Genomic DNA, 18,825 nt, shown 5'->3' with positions numbered 1-18,825 from the left:
GGGAGATACGCAGGTCGAGAGAGAGGGAAAGAGAAAGAGAGACACAGACGGAGAGGCAGAGAGAGCAAGCATGCGCGACGGCAGGTCAGTGACAAGCAGAGGGAGGAGGCAGCTGCGAGAAGCAGAGGGAGAGGCAGGGGAGGAGGCAGCTCTGCGAGAAGCAGAGGGAGGGAGGAGGCAGCTCTGCGAGAAGCAGAGGGAGGAGAGGGAGGAGGCAGCTGCGAGAAGCAGAGGGAGGGAGGGAGAGAGGGAGGAGGCAGATCTGCGAGAAGCAGAGGGAGGAGAGGGAGGAGGCAGCTCTGCGAGAAGCAGGAGGAGAGGGAGGAGGCAGCTCTGCGAGAAGCAGAAGGAGGAGAGGGAGGAGGCAGCTCTGCGAGAAGCAGGAGGAGAGGGGGAGGCAGCTCTGCGAGAAGCAGGAGGAGAGGGAGGAGGCAGCTTGCGAGAAGCAGAGGAGGAGAGGGAGGAGGCAGCTCTGCGAGAAGCAGAAGGAGGAGAGGGAGGAGGCAGCTTGCGAGAGAGCAGAAGGAGGAGAGGGAGGAGCAGCTCTGCGAGAAGCAGAAGGAGGAGAGGGAGGAGGCAGCTCTGCGGACGAAGCAGAAGGAGGAGAGGGAGGAGGCAGCTCTGCGAGAAGCAGAAGGAGGAGAGGGAGGAGGCAGCTCTGCGGAAGCAGAAGGAGGAGGAGGGGAGGAGGCAGCTCGGCGAGAAGCAGAAGGAGGAGAGGGAGGAGGCAGCTCTGCGAGAAGCAGAAGGAGGAGAGGGAGGAGGCAGCTCGCGAAGAAGCAGAAGGAGGAGAGGGAGGAGGAGCTCTGCGAGAAGCAGAAGGAGGAGAGGGAGGAGGCAGCTCTGCGAGAAGCAGAAGGAGGAGAGGGAGGAGGCAGCTCTGCGAGAAGCAGAAGGAGGAGAGGGAGGAGGCAGCTCTGCGAGAAGCAGAAGGAGGAGAGGGAGGAGGCAGCTCTGCGAGAAGCAGAAGGAGGAGAGGGAGGAGGCAGCTTGCGAGAAGCAGAAGGCGGAGGGAGGAGGCAGCTTGCGAGAAGCAGAAGGAGGAGAGGGAGGGAGGCAGCTCTGCGAGAAGCAGAAGGAGGAGAGGGAGGAGGCAGCTCTGCGAGAAGCAGAAGGAGGAGAGGGGAGGAGGCAGCTCTGCGAGAAGCAGAAGGAGGAGAGGGAGGAGGCAGCTCTGAGAGAAGCAGAAGGAGGAGAGGGAGGAGGCAGCTCTGCGAGAAGCAGAGGGAGGAGGCAGCTCTGCGAGAAGCGAGGGAGGAGGCAGCTCTGCGAGAAGCAGAGGGAGGAGGCAGCTCTGCGAGAAGCAGAGGGAGGAGGCAGCTCTGCGAGAAGCAGAGGGAGGAGGCAGCTCTGCGAGAAGCAGAGGGAGGAGGCAGCTCTGCGAGAAGCAGAGGGAGGAGGCAGCTCTGCGAGAAGCAGAGGGAGGAGGCAGCTCTGCGAGAAGCAGAGGGAGGAGGCAGCTCTGCGAGAAGCAGAGGGAGGAGGCAGCTCTGCGAGAAGCAGAGGGAGGAGGCAAGCTCTGCGAGAAGCAGAGGGAGGAGGCAGCTCTGCGAGAAGCAGAGGGAGGAGGCAGCTCTGCGAGAAGCAGAGGGAGGAGGCAGCTCTGCGAGAAGCAGAGGGAGGAGGCAGCTCTGCGAGAAGAGAGGGAGGAGGCAGCTCTGCGAGAAGCAGAGGGAGGAGGCAGCCTGCGAGAAGAAGAGGGAGGAGGCAGCTCTGCGAGAAGCAGAGGGAGGGGGCAGCGCTGCGAGAAGCAGAGGGAGGAGGCAGCGCTGCGAGAAGCAGAGGGAGGAGGCAGCGGCTGCAGAGCGAGGGGGAGCAGCGCTGCGAGAAGCAGAGGGAGGAGGCAGCTCTGCCGAGAAGCAGAGGGGGAGGAGGCAGCTCTGCGAGAAGCAGAGGGAGGAGGCAGCTTGCGAGAAGCAGAGGGAGGAGGGCAGCTCTGCGAGAAGCAGAGGGAGGAGGCAGCTCTGCGAGAAGCAGAGGGAGGAGGCAGCTCTGCGAGAAGCAGAGGGAGGAGGCAGCTCTGCGAGAAGCAGAGGGAGGAGGGCTCTGCGAGAAGCAGAGGGAGGAGGCAGCTCTGCGAGAAGAGAGGGAGGAGGCAGCTCTGCGAGAAGAAGCAGAGGGAGGAGGCAGCTCTGCGAGAAAGCAGAGGGAGGAGGCAGCTGCGAGAAGCAGAGGGAGGAGGCAGCTCTGCGAGAGAAGCAGAGGGAGGAGAGGGAGGAGGCAGCTCTGAGAGAAGCAGGAGGAGAGGGAGGAGGCAGCTCTGCGAGAAGCAGAAGGAGGAGAGGGAGGAGGCAGCTCTGCGAGAAGCAGGAGGAGAGGGAGGAGGCAGCTCTGCGAGAAGCAGAGGGAGTAGAGGGAGGAGGCAGCTCTGCGAGAAGCAGAGGGAGGAGAGGGAGGAGGCAGCTCTGCGAGAAGCAGAGGGAGGAGGCAGCTCTGCGAGAAGCAGAGGGAGGAGGCAGCTCTGCGAGAAGCAGAGGGAGGAGGCAGCTCTGCGAGAAGCAGAGGGAGGAGGCAGCTCTGCGAGAAGCAGAGGGAGGAGGCAGCTCTGCGAGAAGCAGAGGGAGGGGCAGCTCTGCGAGAAGCAGAGGGAGGAGGCAGCTCTGCGAGAAGCAGAGGGAGGAGGCAGCTCTGCGAGAAGCAGAGGGAGGAGGCAGCTCTGCGAGAAGCAGAGGGAGGAGGCAGCTCTGCGAGAAGCAGAGGGAGGAGGCAGCTCTGCGAGAAGCAGAGGGAGGAGGCAGCTCTGCGAGAAGCAGAGGGAGGAGGCAGCTCTGCGAGAAGCAGAGGAGGAGGCAGCTCTGCGAGAAGCAGAGGGAGGAGGCAGCTCTGCGAGAAGCAGAGGGAGGAGGCAGCATCTGCGAGAAGCAGAGGGAGGAGGCAGCTCTGCGAGAAGCAGAGGGAGGAGGCAGCTCTGCGAGAAGCAGAGGGAGGAGGCAGCTCTGCGAGAAGCAGGAGGAGGAGGCAGCTCTGCGAGAAGCAAGGAGGGAGGAGGCAGCTCTGCGAGAAGCAGAGGGAGGAGGCAGCTCTGCGAGAAGCAGAGGGAGGAGGCAGCTCTGCGAGAAGCAGAGGGAGGAGGCAGCTCTGCGAGAAGCAGAGGGAGGAGGCAGCTCTGCGAGAAGCAGAGGGAGGAGGCAGCTCTGCGAGAAGCAGAGGGAGGAGGCAGCTCTGCGAGAAGCAGAGGGAGGAGGCAGCTCTGCGAGAAGCAGAGGGAGGAGGCAGCTCTGCGAGAAGCAGAGGGAGGAGGCAGCTCTGCGAGAAGCAGAGGGAGAGGCAGCTCTGCGAGAAGCAGAGGGAGGAGGCAGCTCTGCGAGAAGCAGAGGGAGGAGGCAGCTCTGCGAGAAGCAGAGGAGGAGGCAGCTCTGCGAGAAGCAGAGGGAGGAGGCAGCTCTGCGAGAAGCAGAGGGAGGAGGCAGCTCTGCGAGAAGCAGAGGGAGGAGAGGGAGGAGGCAGCTCTGCGAGAAGCAGAAGGAGGAGAGGGAGGAGGCAGCTCTGCGAGAAGCAGAAGGAGAGGGAGGAGGCAGCTCTGCGAGAAGCAGGAGGAGAGGGAGGAGGCAGCTCTGCGAGAAGCAGAAGGAGGAGAGGGAGGAGGCAGCTCTGCGAGAAGCAGAAGGAGGGAGGGAGGAGGCAGCTCTGCGAGAAGCAGAAGGAGGAGAGGGAGGAGGCAGCTCTGCGAGAAGCAGAGGGGAGGAGGCAGCTCTGCGAGAAGCCAGAGGGAGGAGGCAGCTCTGCGAGAAGCAGAGGGAGGAGGCAGCTCTGCGAGAAGCAGAGGAGGAGGCAGCTCTGCGAGAAGCAGAGGGGAGGGCAGCTCGCGAGAAGCAGAGGGAGGAGGCAGCTCTGCGAGAAGCAGAGGGAGGAGGCAGCTCTGCGAGAAGCAGAGGAGGAGGCAAGCTCTGCGAGAAGCAGAGGGAGGAGGCAGCTCTGCGAGAAGCAGAGGGAGGAGGCAGCTCTGCGAGAAGCAGAGGGGAGGAGGCAGCTCTGCGAGAAGCAGAGGGAGGAGGCAGCTCTGCGAGAAGCAGAGGGAGGAGGCAGCTCTGCGAGAAGCAGAGGGAGGAGGCAGCTCTGCGAGAAGCAGAGGAGGAGGCAGCTCTGCGAGAAGCAGAGGGAGGAGGCAGCTCTGCGAGAAGCAGAGGGAGGAGGCAGCTCTGCGAGAAGCAGAGGGAGGAGGCTACAGAATGAACATCTATCTCAGCTTTGTGAGAAAAATGCCACACGACAGGGTATCGCTGAAGAAAACAAGTGTAGAGATCAAAAGAACAGCTAGTTAAGGAGACTAGAGAAAAGAAAAGGAGTTCCAGAAGTCTTGAGGTTATAGATACTAGAACAGGCAACTACTCAGGTCAAGACAGACAGAACAGAGAAGGCAGCTGAGATGCTAGAAAGATATCTCAAGGATTTACTACAGTCTGTGGAACGCGAGTTGAAATAATTGTGGAAATCAGTGCCTGGATTTCAAGTTTGCGTAAAAACATTAAGACAAACGAAGGGTGGAAAACCTGAAATGGATTCTTAATGCAAACAACTGATGGAAAGTATTATGTGGCACAAATATTAAAGCGTGTATTTTTTGGAGTGGAGTTTGTAAACACACATGTGACAATCATCTGGGGATGGGGGATTGAGAGAAGAAATCCACGGAGGATTGGTTGAGTGGCATCGGCCATTTGGTTTCATAGTGGGTGTTGTCTTTGAAAATTGTATACGCGTGTGAAGCTAAGGGGGTAAATATAGGAGTATAGCATCATAATCAAATTTTTTACATTTGATAAATGCTTCTTTCCCTTTATTAAAGCTAATTAGCAGTTCTGTGAATCTGTTCATCCATTATTCTTGGAAGTAAAAAAATGAGCCAGGGTCCCATTCTGGAATCTTCCCGTCCAGCAGTAACAACTGGGATTGTAATAATGTCAGACTTCAATAGTGTGCACAGAGAAAATACTTTTGCAAACTTATTAGGTAAAGAGCTTATTTGTGTGCTGTAACATTTAATGGTTCTGTAATTCAATCTTACCTGGCAGCAATAAATGCACCAAATATCATCGCAAATACAGTCACCTGAACAGATCGAGAGAAGTTTTTACTGCAAATAGGACAGAAAAAAAAAAAGCAGCTTTGTATATCAAAATGAAAGATTTACATTCAGAATACCTTAAAGAAGGAAACATCCTTGCACTTCACAAATACGTACAGGAAAAAACAAGAGAACATTTTACAATTGGTTAAAAATGCACATTTCTAATCACCAGAAATCCACAAATTATACAATAGCAGAAACACACAAGATTATCGTTAAATACCAGTATTTAAACATGTCAAACTATAATCCAAGATTTAATTGTCAGTAACTTACATGATTACAATTAAGGTGATCATGTAATCATGTTACAACACAAGAGCATTTCATGGAAAGACAGAATGAGTGAAGATGGAGCAGGTGGGAGAAAGGAAAGAGGGTGGAAGGAGGAAAAAAAGGCAGTTTCAAAGAAAAGGACTTGGGGTATTTGAAAGAGCAGTTTCAAATACAGGATAAATTGGCCCCAGTGACCACAGATGTGTATGTTAGGTGAACATAGAACATTACAGCGCAATAGAGGCCCTTCGGCCCTCGATGTTGCGCCGACCTGTGAAACCACTAAAACCCATCTACACTATTCCCTTATCATCCATATGTCTATCTAATGACATTTGAATGCCTAGTGTTGGCGAGTCCACTGCTGTTGCAAGCAGGGCATTCCACGCCCTACTACCCTCCGAGTAAAGAACCTACCTCTGACATCTGTCCTATATCTATCTGCGCTCAATTTAAAGCTATGTCCCCTCGTGCTAGACATCACCATCCGAGGAAAAAGGCTCTCACTGTCCACCCTATCTAATCCTCTGATCATCTTGTATGCCTCAATTAAGTCAACTCTTAACCTTCTGCTCTCTAACAAAAACAGCCTCAAGTCTCTCAGCCTTCCCTCATGAGATCTTCCCTCCATACCAGGCAACGTTCTGGTAAATCTCCCCTGCACCCTTTCCAATGCTTCCACATCCTTCCTATAATGTGGCTACCAGAATTGCATGCAATACTCCAAATGCAGCCACACCAGAGTTTTGTACAGCTGCAACATGACCTCATGGCTCCGAAACTCAATCCCTCTCCCAACAAAAGCTAACACACCATACGCCTTAACCCTCTCAACCTGGGTGGCAACTTTCAGGGATCTATGTACATGGACACAGAGATCTCTCTGCTCATCCACACTACCAAGAATCTTACCATTAGCCCAGTACTCTGTCGTCCTGTTATTCCTTCCAAAATGAATCACCTCACACTTTTCTGCATTAAACTCCATTTGCCACCTCCGAGCCCAGCTCTACAGCTTATCTATGTCCCTCTGTAACTCGTAACATCCTTCCGCACTGTCCACAACTCCACAGACTTGTATCATCTGCAAATTTACTCACCAATCCTTCTACATCCTCCTTCAGGTCATTTATAAAAATGACAAAGAGCAGTGGCCCCAAAACAGATCCTTGCGGTACACCACTAGTAACTGGACTCGAGTCTGAACATTTCCCATCAACCACCACCCTTTGTCTTCTTCTAGCTAGCCAATTTCTGATCCAAACTGGTAAATCACCCTGAATCCCATGCCTCCGTATTTTCTGCAATAGCCTACCGTGGGGAACCTTATCAAACGCTTTACTGAAATCCATATACACCACAGCAACTGCTTTACCCTCATCCACCTGTTTGGTCACCTTCTCAAAGAACTCAATAAGGTTTGTGAGGCACGACCTACCCTTCACAAAACCGTGTTGACTATCTCTAATCAAATTATTCCTTTCCAGATTATTATACATCCTATCTCTTATAAACCTTTCCAAGACTTTGCCCACAACAGAAGTAAGGCTCACTGGTCTATAGTTACCGGGGTTGTCTCTACTCCCCTTCTTGAACAAGGGGACAACATTTGCTATCCTCCAGTCTTCTGGCACTATTCCTGTAGACAAAGATGACTTAAAGATCAAAGCCAAGGTTTAGCAATCTCCTCCCTAGCTTCCCAGAGAACAAATCCCATCCGGCCAAGGGGACTTACCTATTTTCACACTTTCTAGAATTGCTAACAATTCCTTATGAACCTCAAGCCTTTCTAGACTAGTAGCCTGTATCTCAGTATTCTCCTCGACAACATTGTCTTTTTCCTGGGTGAATACGGACAAAAAATATTCATTTTGCACCTCTCCAGCCTCCCCGGACCAGCCTCCCCGGACAGGCGCCGGAATGTGGCGACTAGGGGCTTTTCACAGTAACTTCATTGAAGCCTACTCATGACAATAAGCGATTTTCATTTCATTTCCTATCTCCTCGGACTCCACGCACAACTTCCCACTACTGTCCTTGACTGGCCCCACTCTTACCCAAGTCATTCTTTTATTCCTGACATATCTATAGAAAGCTTTAGGGTTATCCTTGATCCTACCTGCCAAAGACTTCTCATGTCCCCTCCTGGCTCTTCTTAGCTCTCTCTTTAGGTCCTTCCTAGATAACTTGTAACTCTCGAGCACCCTAACTGAACCTTCACGTCTCATCCTTACATAAGCCTCCTTCTTCCTCTTGATAAGTGTTTCAACTACTTTAGTAAACCACGGTTCCCTCGCTCGACCACTTCATCCCTGCCTGACAGGTACATTCTTATCAAGGACACGCAGTAGCTGTTCCTTGAACAAGCTCCACATATCCATTGTGCCCATCCCCTGCAGTTTCCCTCCCCATCCGATGCATCCTAAGCCTTGCCTCATCGCATCATAATTGCCTTTCCCCCAGATATAACTCTTGCCCTACGGATACATATCCCTTTCCATCACTAAAGTAAACGTAATCGAATTGTGGTCACTATCACCAAAGTGCTCACCTACCTCTAAATCGAACATCTGTCCTGGTTCATTACCCAGTACCAAATCCAATATGGCCTCGCCTCTCGTTGGCCTATCTACATACTGTGTCAGGAAACCCTCCTGCACACATTGGACAAAAATGGACCCATCTAAAGTACTCGAAGTATTGCGTTCCCAGTCAATATTTGGAAAGTTAAAGTCCCCCATAACAACTACCCTGTTACTTTCGCTCCTATCCAGAATCATCTTTGCAATCCTTTCTTCTACATCTCTGAAACTTTTCATAGGCCTATAGAAAATGCCTAACAGGGTGACCTCTCCTTTCCTGTTTCTAACCTCAGCCCATACTACCTCAGAAGACGAGTCCTCATCAAACGTCCTTTCTGCCACCGTAATACTGTCGTTGACTAATAATGCCACCCCTCCCCCTCTTTTACCACCTTCCCTGAGTTTACTGAAATATCTAAACCCTGGCACCTGCAACAACCATTCCTGTCCCTGCTCTATCCACGTCTCCGTGATGGCCACAACATCGAAGTCCCAGGTACCAACACATGCCGCAGGTTCACCCACCTTATTCCGGATGCTCCTGGCATTGAAGTAGACACACTTTAAACCACCTTCCTGCCTGCCGGTACACTCCTGCAACTTTGAAACCTTACTCATGACCTCACTACTCTCATCCTCCTGTATACTGGAGCTACAATTCAGGTTCCCAATCCCCTGCTGAACTAGTTTAAACCCTCCCGAAGAGCATTAGCAAATTCCCCCCCCTCCCCCCCCAGGATATTGGTACCCCTCTGGTCCAGGTGTAGACCATCCTGTTTGTAGAGGTCCCACCTACCCCAGAAAGAGCCCCAATTATCCAGGAATCTGAAACCCTCCTTCTTGCACCATCCCTGTAGCCACGGGTTCAACTGCTCTCTCTCCCTATTCCTCATCTCGCTAGCACGCGGCACGGGTAACAATCCAGAGATATAACTTTGTTTGTTCTGATCTAAGTTTCCACCCTAGCTCCCTGAATTCCTGCCTTACATCCCTATCCCTTTTCCTACCTACTTCAAAGGGGCTATTGGGGTAGATTGGGGAAGTAGGCTTGGGTGGGTCTCTTTCAGAGGATTAGTGCAGTCACGTTGGGCGGAATGGCCTCCTTCTATGATCTGAAGGGAATCTATGGTCCAATTGAAATGGTTAAGATAATTAAAAGGATTTGATAAGGAGACACCATTTCCTTCACTGGGAAAGTCCAGAACAAAGGGTATAACCTTTGAGTTACAACTAAGAGGGGCAGCATGGTGGCTCAGTGGTTAGCTCTGGTGTAAACTAGTTTATTGGTGCTGGGTTATTTCCAGAAATGCTGAAATCCAACTACATCACAGCTATCCACTAACCAAGTAAAGACTAGTGACCCAGGAATTACCAGTCAAGCAGCCTATTAATCACCTACCACCTCCAACATTAGAGAGCTAAAACTACCATCTTCAAATCAAGCAAGCTGATGCTATTAGGAAGAAATGCCTTTGACACATTGCTACAACTGTTACAACAGATTTTCAAATTGGAGCAGTGGTTAGTCTGAGGACCCGGTGCTGAGGACCAGGGGTTGATAGCAGCTCCTCTCCGTGTCATACAATTTACAGTGCAGAAGGAGGCCATTTGACCCATCGAGTCTGCACTGGCCTTTGCAAAGAGCACCTACCCAAGCCCACGACTCCATCCTATCCCCGTAACCCAACCCCACCTTTTGCACACAAACAGCAATTTTAACATGGCCAATCCACCTAACCTGCACATCTTTGGACTGTGGAAGGAAACCGGAGGAAACCCACACAGACAATGGGCGAACGTGCAGACTCTGCACAGACAGTGACCCAAGCCGGAAATCAAACCTGGGACTCTGGAGCTGTGAAGCAACTCTGCTAATCGCTATGCTACTGTGCTGCCCTGTGTCTGTGTGGGTCTCACCCCCACAACCCAAAAGATGTGCAGGGTAAGTGAATTAGCCACGTTAAATTGCCCTTTAATTGGGAAAAAAAAAGAATTGGATACTCCCAAAATTTATTTTTTTTAAATTGCAAAAGTGACATTTGACAGAATTGAATTCCTGCATATACAGTACATAACTATCAATGACAAAACCAACAAGTAAGCACTGTATAAAGACAACTTGACACAATCAATCATCCATACTGAAGAAAAAGCTCTGATCTGGGAATAGGTCTGAAGTCCTAAGTATTTCAATTTCAGCTCAAGGTGGAAGTATGCTCTGAATATGATCAATACAATGCTCATCAAAATTACAGTATATTACATCATCACTGGCCCTGTAATGTGTTTTCCATGGCCAACAGATGCCCACAGGACACAGTTAAAAATTCAGTTGTTTTTTTTATCCAGGAAACGTTGTGACAACATGCTATGAAGTTTTACACCTTTCGTTTCCCCCCCATAACGGTGCAATTTTTTGAAAATCAAGAAGGAAACTGCCTTGGAACCCGGATGGGGTGAAGTTGGAGAGATATTTATTTTAATAATATTAATAAATGATTTTATTTGAGGTGGAGTTACACTGGTTGTTTGCTCATCAATTGCCTAAAATGGTCTGCAGAGCAAGATCAGCTGTAACATAGAGGAGGCATACAACCCTTGCTGGATTTGTAACTGCTCAGTGATTCCACAAGTTTCCCACGACAAAACATTTGCCCTACATATAATTTACTTTACAAATGTCACAAAAACTTTCACAATCAGATTTTCCCCACTGAAAGACGATTGTAGAAAGTGGGTCCAAAATATTTTGCTTTGAAATAAATAGAAATGAATATTACTTAAAAAAGCAACTATGACTTTTTGATACTTACTCGAGTAACAATCCTTCTGCTATCATTGTAAAAAGAATTGAAAACCTCCTTAGGACTGTAAACATTGGGAGACTGGAAAAAGAAAGTTAAACTAAGTTAGGAGAAGTTATTGTTCAAACAAAGTACAATCCTCAACCCTCCCAAAATAGATTCAAACATACTTCAGCTTCTTGGTGCCAAGCAATCCTGTAAGTTGGTTCCCCAGGTATAAGAGAGGGAGTGGAAACATCTAAAAGCATAAATAATTATAAATATTAACAAAAATAGTGTGCTACAGAGCCCATTTCACAAATATAAAGAAACCTAGAGAAGTCATAGATCATTGCAGCCTCAAAGCATGCAATACTATAATTAAATATTGTACTATACCAGAAATCATATTTAAAATTATTCAAAATTCAGGGCATTTTTATTTTTTTTAGAAATTTTTAAGTGTCTGCTTTTATATGAATACCGGAAGTACACAGCCTGCACAGTAATTGGAAAACAGAAGTCCAAAAGAAAGTTAAACGGGAAACAGTAATTACAGTTGGAAATGGCTTTTATCTGATAGAAATTAGTAATTTCCCCCAGGTCCCTGCTCCTTGATCACTTGATCACCTTTAGGGGACGATTCTCCCAAAATGGAAAAAAGACCCCTAGTGAGCACGTTTAGCCATTGGTTTCCTGGCATTTGTAGTGCCAAGAAACACATGGCTATTCAACGCGACTCATATTTTTCATTTTCATATTGCACAAGGGTCCTGAATGGCGAACGCAGAGCCGAGGCCGCACATTGTCCCATTTTGTACAGTGGGGAGCTCTGCTCGCCGGAACTCCCCATTGTAATGGCGTCCCAATTTCAGAGGCCACAGAACAAATCCCAACAAGCCGTACCCCCAACCCAAACACACTATGGGAGAGTCCCCGGCACCCTCCAACGCCCATGTCGGGCAACCTCGGCCCAATCACATGCAAGCTTAGCACCTTGGTAGTGCCCATGCCAACTGGCAGTCACCTGGGCATCATGGCAATGCCAGGTTGGCACTCAGGGTAACCAGGTGGCACCTGCAGTGCCCAAAGGGCATGCAGCTGGAGGCCTGAAAACTCTGGAATACACCACGAGTGCCATTCTGTCTGGTCTCCAACCAAACTGCGCTCGCCCAAGGTCTCCAAGGGGAAGGGGTTGAATCCCAAAGCCTCAGGTACCTTGGGAATCTGCAAATTAGAGGAAGGCTTACCGCCTCACTTCTTTTTTTTTTATTAATGTTTTTATTGGGTTTTTTGATATAGATAACAAAATATAAATATGAGCAGAACAATGAGAATTTTGCAAGGAAGCATCTAAACAGTACCCCTAGTTATTTACATCAAAATTGGTTTTGGCTATTACATGGATTTTTCGCTGTTTCTTCTTTCCATCCTGGCTCCCATTGTTTTTGCTCCTGCCCCCCCCCCCCCCCCCCCCCCCCCCCCCCGGCTCTCTTGTTGAGCTTGGTTGTATTTTCCTATTTCCCCGGACCCCCCCCCCCCCACCTTCTGTGTCGTGGCTACTCTCCCTCTGTCTTTGGCTACCTAGTTGTTGGCTACAAACAAGTCCTGGAACAGCTGGATGAATGGTTCCCACGTTCTGTGGAAGCCCTCTTCCGACCCATGGATGGCGAATTTGATTTTCTCCATTTGGAGAAATTCCAACTGGTCAGATTAACCGTCTGCAGCTTTAGGGGGCACTGCTGAATGCCAGGTGAGCACGATTATTCAGCAGGCGATCAGGGAGGCAAAGGCAAGGTTGTCGGCCCTCCTTCCCATGAAGAGATCTGGCTGTTCTGATACCCCAAAGACCTCTACTCTTCGGCATGGCTCCACCCCCATTCCCACCACTTTAGACACTGCCTTGAAGAAGGCTGTCCATTACACAGCAAGTCTGGGGCAAGACCAGAACGGACACTGCCTTGAAGAAGGCTGTCCATTACACAGCAAGTCTGGGGCAAGACAAGCACATGTGGCCGTGGCTGGCAAGGCCTCCTTGGCACCGTTACATCTGTCCTTCACCTCCGGGAAGAACCTGCTCATTCTGGTTCTGGTCAAGTGGGCTCTATTTAATTGCATTAGGCTAAGCCTTGCACATGTGGAGGTGGAGTTGACGCTGTGCAGCGCTTCGCTCCAGAGTCCCCACCCTATTTCGAACCCCAAGTCCTTCTCCCACTTCTCCCTCGTCACGTCCAGCTGAGTGTCGGCCATCCCAATCAGTTGTCCGTACATGTCACTACAGTTCCCTTTGCCTAAAATGTCTGCATCCTCTAGTAGTGACTATCGTCGGTACATCCTTGTTTCTTTTTGTAGAAAGTTTTTAAGCTGCAGGTACCTGCATTCATTGCGACCCGTTAGTTGGAATCTTTGATCGGTCGTCCAGTGTTGTTATCCTACCGTCAGTGTACAGACCCCTAACTGTCAGTGTCCCCCCCCCCCCCCGTTCTGCCTCCACCTTTTGAAGAAGGCATCAGTGAGCGCAGGCCCGAAACTTTGTGTGTTGCAGATGAGGGCTTTGTCGGACATTTCGGTTAGGCCAAAATGTTGTCGCAGTTGATTCCACGACTGGAGTGTTGCCACCGCCACTGGGCTGGTTGAGTGCTTCTTGGGTGGGGATGGGAGTGCCGCCACGGCTAGGGCCCGGAGGGAGGTCCCCTTGCAGGAATCCTCCTCCGTGAGCACCCACTCTGCTTCCGGCTCCTTTATCTACCCCTTTATTCTTTCTGCTGTCGCTGCCCAGTGGTAGTACTGCAGGTTTGGGAGGGCTAGTTCCCCCATGGACTTTGTTCTCCGTAGAACCTTCTTTGGGATCCTTGCATTCACTGGGACGATCTTGCTTTTGCTCAGGTTTGTAGCCCAAGAAGGCTCCAAACTCTTTCAAGAGCGCAATGATTCCTTCCATGCTGTTTTATGGGTCCAGGATGCAGAGGAGCAGGTCACCCACATAGAGCGATACTCTGCTCTTTGCCTCCTCTTCGGATCCCCTTCCATTTCTTTGCTGTTCCGAGTGCAATCACTAATGGCTCTCTCGCTAACGCGAATAGAAGCGGGGATAGTGGGCATCCCTGCCTGGTGCTCCTGTGTAGCTGGAAGTACTTAGAGCTGGTGGTGTTTGTTAGTACGTTCACCCAGGCGGTGAATGCTGTTCCAAGCCTGAACCGCTCCAGTATCTCTATGAGGTACTTCCATTTGACCCTGTTGAAGGCCTATTCTGTGTCCAGACAATCACCTCACTTCTCTCCCTGGATGGGGTAATGATCATGTTCAGCAAGTGCCTGATGTTTGATGTTAGCTGTCTACTTTTGACAAAGCCCGTTTGGTCTTCTAGGATTCCAAACTATTTTGCAGCCACTTAAGTAAATATAGCTCCTGATGCAATGTAGGAAATGGATTTTGGGCTTGGGTTTATTGTCATGTACACAGAGGTAGAGTGAAAAGTATTGTTCTGCGTAGAGTCCAGACAGATCACCCCATACATGAAAAAAACATAGGACATACAATAATCACACAACGTAAATACATAGATACAGACCATCGGGTGAAGCATACGGAGTGCAATACTATCAGTAGAGAAGATGTGTTGCAAGATCAGTTCAGTCCATTAGAGGGTCATTCAAGACTCTGGCAACAGAGGGAAAGAAGCTGTTTTTGAACTTGTTAGTGCGTGTTCTCAGGCTTTTGTATCTCCTGCCCGATGGAAGAGGTTGGAAGAGAGAATAACCCAGGTGAGAAGGGTGTTTGATTATGCTGGAGGTGTAGAGAGAATCAATGGATGGGAGGCAGTTTTGCGTGATGGACTGGGCTGTGTTCACGACTCACTGTAGTTTCTTACTGTCTTGGGCCAAGCAGTTGCCATACCAGGTTGTGATGCAGCCAGATAGGATTCTTTCTATGGTGCATTTGCAAAAATTGGTAAGAGTCAATGTGGTCATGCTGAATTTCTTAAAGTTTCCTGAGGAAGTATAGGCGCTGTTGTGCTTTCTTGGTTGTGGCATTGACATGGGTGGACCAGGACAGATTGTCGGTGATGTGCACTCCTAGGAATTTGAAGCAGTCAACCATCTCCACCTAGTCACCATTAATGCATTCAGGTGTGTGTATGATACTTCGCTTCCTGGAGTCAATGACCAGCTCCTTAGTTTTGCTGACGTTGAGGGAGAGATTGTTGCCATTACACCATGCCACTAGGTTCTTTATCTCCCTCCTGTGCACTGACTCCGTTTGAGATCCAACCCACTATGGTTGTGTCATCAGCAAACCTGTAGATGAATTTGGAGTCAAATTTTGCCACACCATGTATAGGGAGCACAGTAGGGGAGGGAGTACGCAGCCTTGTGGGACCACAGTATTGAAGACTATCGAGGAGGTGTTGTTGTTTATCCTTACTGATTGTGGTCTATGGGTCAGGAAGTCGAGGATCCAGTTGTAGAGGGAGGAGCCAAGTCTTAGGTTTTGGAGTTTTCATAGGAGATTGGCTGGGTTTATGGTGTTAAATGAATAAAATTCTGACACAGGAGCCCTTGTCGAGATGCTCTGGGGATGAATGTAGGGTCAGGGAGATGGCGTCTGCTGTGGCAGTCCAAATGCAGCTGCTAATCAGCACACACAGAAGCTCCACAAACAGTAGTTGGAGAATGCCCAGATAATCTATTTTAGGAATGCTACTTGTGGGGCAAATGTTGGTTTGGATTTGTGGCCAGTTCTGCCTAATTTCAGATCGGACTTCATTTTCCATCCTGAGGAAGAATTCTATCATATTGTGGTCACTGTTCCTTAAAGGACCCTGCACAAAGGAATATTGATTAACCCCTTTTCATTGCATAATACCAAATTATGTTCCCTAGTTGGTTCCTGGTCTAAAAAAAACACCTTGTACACATTCCAGGAATTCATCCGTCACAGCACTATCGCTAATTTGGTTTGCCCGGTCTAAATGTAGATTAAAGTCACTCATGAATACTGTAGCAGCCTTGTTACAAGCACCTCTAATTTCCTGTTAAATGCCATTCCCTGTCTTACATTACTGCTTGGAGACTTGACAGACCACTAATGTTCTGATGAAGTGTAAAACAGACTCGAGAAGTTAACTGTTTTCTCTCCCTACAGATGCTGCCAGAGTTGATTTTTTTTTCCAGCATTCCTGGACATTTCAGATTCCAGCATCCGCAATACTTTTCTCATTTTATTGCACTAATATTTTACATCCTTTGTTAGTTCTGAATTCTACCCAGATCGATTCTACATGTAGATTTTGAGGCAATACCTTGTCACTATTGCACGGATTTCATTCTCAACCTAAATGGCACCCGACCTCCCTCTGCCTTTCTGCCTAAATTTCCTAAATATGGAGTGTTCCTAGATATTCAGTTCCCTGCCTTGTCTCTGTAATCAATCGTATCGCACCCATTTTTCAATTTGCGCTGTTAATTTGGCTACCTTCTTGCGAATATTCCATGCATTTGGATACAGTGCCTTTAAATTTGTCATTTTTACATTTCCATATTGTTTTTTGTACTACAGCCCTATTTGCTGCTAGTCCTGGTTTCCTCGGTCTTCCACTTTTGCCTTCTTCTTTTCTCTTTAATTCCTATCATTGTTTCTCTCCCGTGTTTCCCCCTGCCACTCTAGTTTATACCCTCCCCAACATCACTCAAGTCATGGTGAGCTCAGAGGGCGCAAGAGAAGATTGGAGGGATCCATGACAAATTGGAGTTTGTTAGGACAAGTGGGAGCCTGAGACTAATAGAAAAGAGAGGCAGATGAACAGATTATCTTAATTTTGGTTACAAAGAAACACTTGTGCCCATCACATTTGTTGGAGGTGACGGTGAAGTGGGTGGCAAGAGATTTATGGGGAAAGCTGGTAGTGTAGAAAAGCTGGAACGTTTTTTGCTCTCGAGAAGGATCCTGTAGTAGTGGAGTAGTTTTGGCAAGAAAGGGGCATGATAGCATTTGACCAACCAGATCTGACAATGGATGGCTAAACCAGTTATGTACCAGGTACCCTCACATCTGGACCTTCTGAACTTGAAAGCAAAGGTGTGGGCCATAACAGGAAAAGCAACCAGAATAAGAGATAGTGAAGGCTTTGTTGTGGGCCAGGTTATTTAAAACAATTGGTGTTAGGGCATGGTTAAGCACAAGGATTATGCGAAATGGAAGGTCAAATGCCAGGCAATTAGGGTTTAGGAAATGCATTTGCAAGTAACTTGGACAAGAGAGTGAAGAGTTTACCTGGTGATGCACACAAGAAAAAAGGGCTGGAAGCACAAAGGGGATTTGGTTGGTTAGAGAAATGGAATTGTGAAAGATGCATTGATCTATGATGGAGAAAATGGGAGTAGAGGCCATGGGAGGACTCTTAAAATATTACCATGAAGGGGCTTCCGGTTGCGGCGATGCAGTGCTAAGCCTCACGTTCGGTGGCTCCCGCTGTTTTTGGACTTTCGGGCTCTTTTAAGGGCCTGCAACGGCGCTGTTTTGACTTTTCCCCGGGTGGGAATGCAGCCTCTGTGCTTGGCGGCCGGTGGATGGGCTGGACTAGAAGTGGAGCGACCAGAAAATCAACTTTGCAGCAGAAGGTGCGAGGCAGAAAGGACAAGATGGCGGCGGGCGGGGAACCGGCAGCGTGGCAGCAGTGGGCGAGGGAGCAGCAGGAGCTGCTGCTGCGCTCCTTCCAGGAACTAAAGGCTGAGATCCTGGAGCCGTTGAGGGCATCGCTGGACAGGCTCGGGGCGACTCAGACGGCTCAGGCTGCGGAGATTTGGGAGCTGCAGAAGGCTTCGGAGAACGAGGACGAACTCCTGGGCCTGGCGGTGAAGGTGGAGTCGCACGAGGCACTTCACAAGAAATGGTTGGCAAGGATGGAGGAGATGGAGATTCGCTCCCGCCGGAAGAATCTGCGGATTTTGGGCCTCCCAGAGGGGCTGGAAGGTTCGGATTTGGGGGCCTACGTGGTCCTGATGCTGAACTCGCTGATGGGCGTGGGGTCGTTCCGGGGACCCCTGGAGCTGGAGGGTGCCCATCGGGTGAAGCTGCGGAAGCACAGGCCAAATGAGCCGCCCAGGGCGGTGCTGGTCCGCTTTCAACCCTTGGTCGACCGTGAGTGTGTGCTTCGTTGGGCGAAGAGGGAGAGGAGTAGCAAGTGGGAGAACACGGAGATCAGGATCTACCAGGACTGGAGTGCGGAGGTGGCAAAGAGAAGGGCTGGGTTTAACCGGGCAAAGGCAGTGTTCCACCAGAAGGGGGTCAAGTTTGGCCTGTTGCAGCCAGCACGCCTGTGGGTCACCTATAAAGACCGCCAACTTTACTTTGACTCCCCGGAGGTGGCCTGGACTTTTGTCCAGGCAGAGAAGCTGGACTTGAACTGAAGACTGGGGGCTGGGGAACATTGTACACAGCCCGGAGGCTTTGTCGTCCTTGATATCCTTTCGCTTTTTTCTTTTTGGTTTTATTGGACGATGTTTTTTTGCTGTTGTTTTTTCTTGTCTGCTTTTTGGGACTGTTATCTGTTTACTTGGGTGTTTTATAATATCATGTTGGGATTTTTATTATTTCACTGGTTGCGGGTTTGGGTGGGGTTCGCGGCCATGTTGGGTCATGTGCCTGTCTTCCCGCGCTTTGGGTCGGGGGGCGGGGCTTGGAATAAGGGCGCGGGCTTTTCTCCCACGCTGGAGACGCAGGGGGCGGGGTCGGCATTGGGGGAATGGATATGTGTCACTGGGGAGGGTAATTGGGGTGGCGGGAGCAGCCGCGGTCAGCAGGAGTCGGCTGACTTACGGAAGTACAATGACTGGAGTTACACAGCTAGGGGGGGCCCTAGCTTGGGGGGGGGGGGGGGGGGGGGGGAGGGGGGGGGGGGATACCGGGTTGCTGCTGGAATGGCCAAGAAGGAGCTGGAGCGTGTAGAGGGGGTCGGGATGGGGGTCTGTTGCTGTGGGGAACGGGCTGAGTGGGGGGCGCGGGCACGTGGCGGATTACGGAAGGGTGATGGCTAGTCGACGGGGGAGGGGGGCAGCTGGTCCCCCGATCCTGCTGATCACCTGGAATGTGAGGGGACTGAATGGGCCGGCTAAAC

General features: G+C 50.1%; 1 protein-coding gene across 1 annotated transcript in view; it reads right to left on the bottom strand.

Moving 5' to 3' along the window:
* Positions 1 to 18,825, bottom strand: part of slc35d1a (solute carrier family 35 member D1a) — a 101,074-nt gene that overhangs the window by 69,040 nt on the left and 13,209 nt on the right. The window contains exons 4-6 of the mRNA XM_038794440.1: positions 10,901 to 10,968; positions 10,740 to 10,811; positions 5,006 to 5,074 (exon numbers count right to left, since the gene is read on the bottom strand). Coding sequence (XP_038650368.1) covers positions 5,006 to 5,074; positions 10,740 to 10,811; positions 10,901 to 10,968 — 209 coding nt within the window. The remainder of the gene's footprint in view (positions 1 to 5,005; positions 5,075 to 10,739; positions 10,812 to 10,900; positions 10,969 to 18,825) is intronic.

The sequence above is a fragment of the Scyliorhinus canicula genome, chromosome 4, assembly GCF_902713615.1.
Source record: "Scyliorhinus canicula chromosome 4, sScyCan1.1, whole genome shotgun sequence".
In the NCBI taxonomy this organism is placed as follows: domain Eukaryota; kingdom Metazoa; phylum Chordata; class Chondrichthyes; order Carcharhiniformes; family Scyliorhinidae; genus Scyliorhinus; species Scyliorhinus canicula.
Note: the sequence above shows the minus strand (reverse complement) of the source record. Positions and strands in the feature narration are given on the sequence as shown.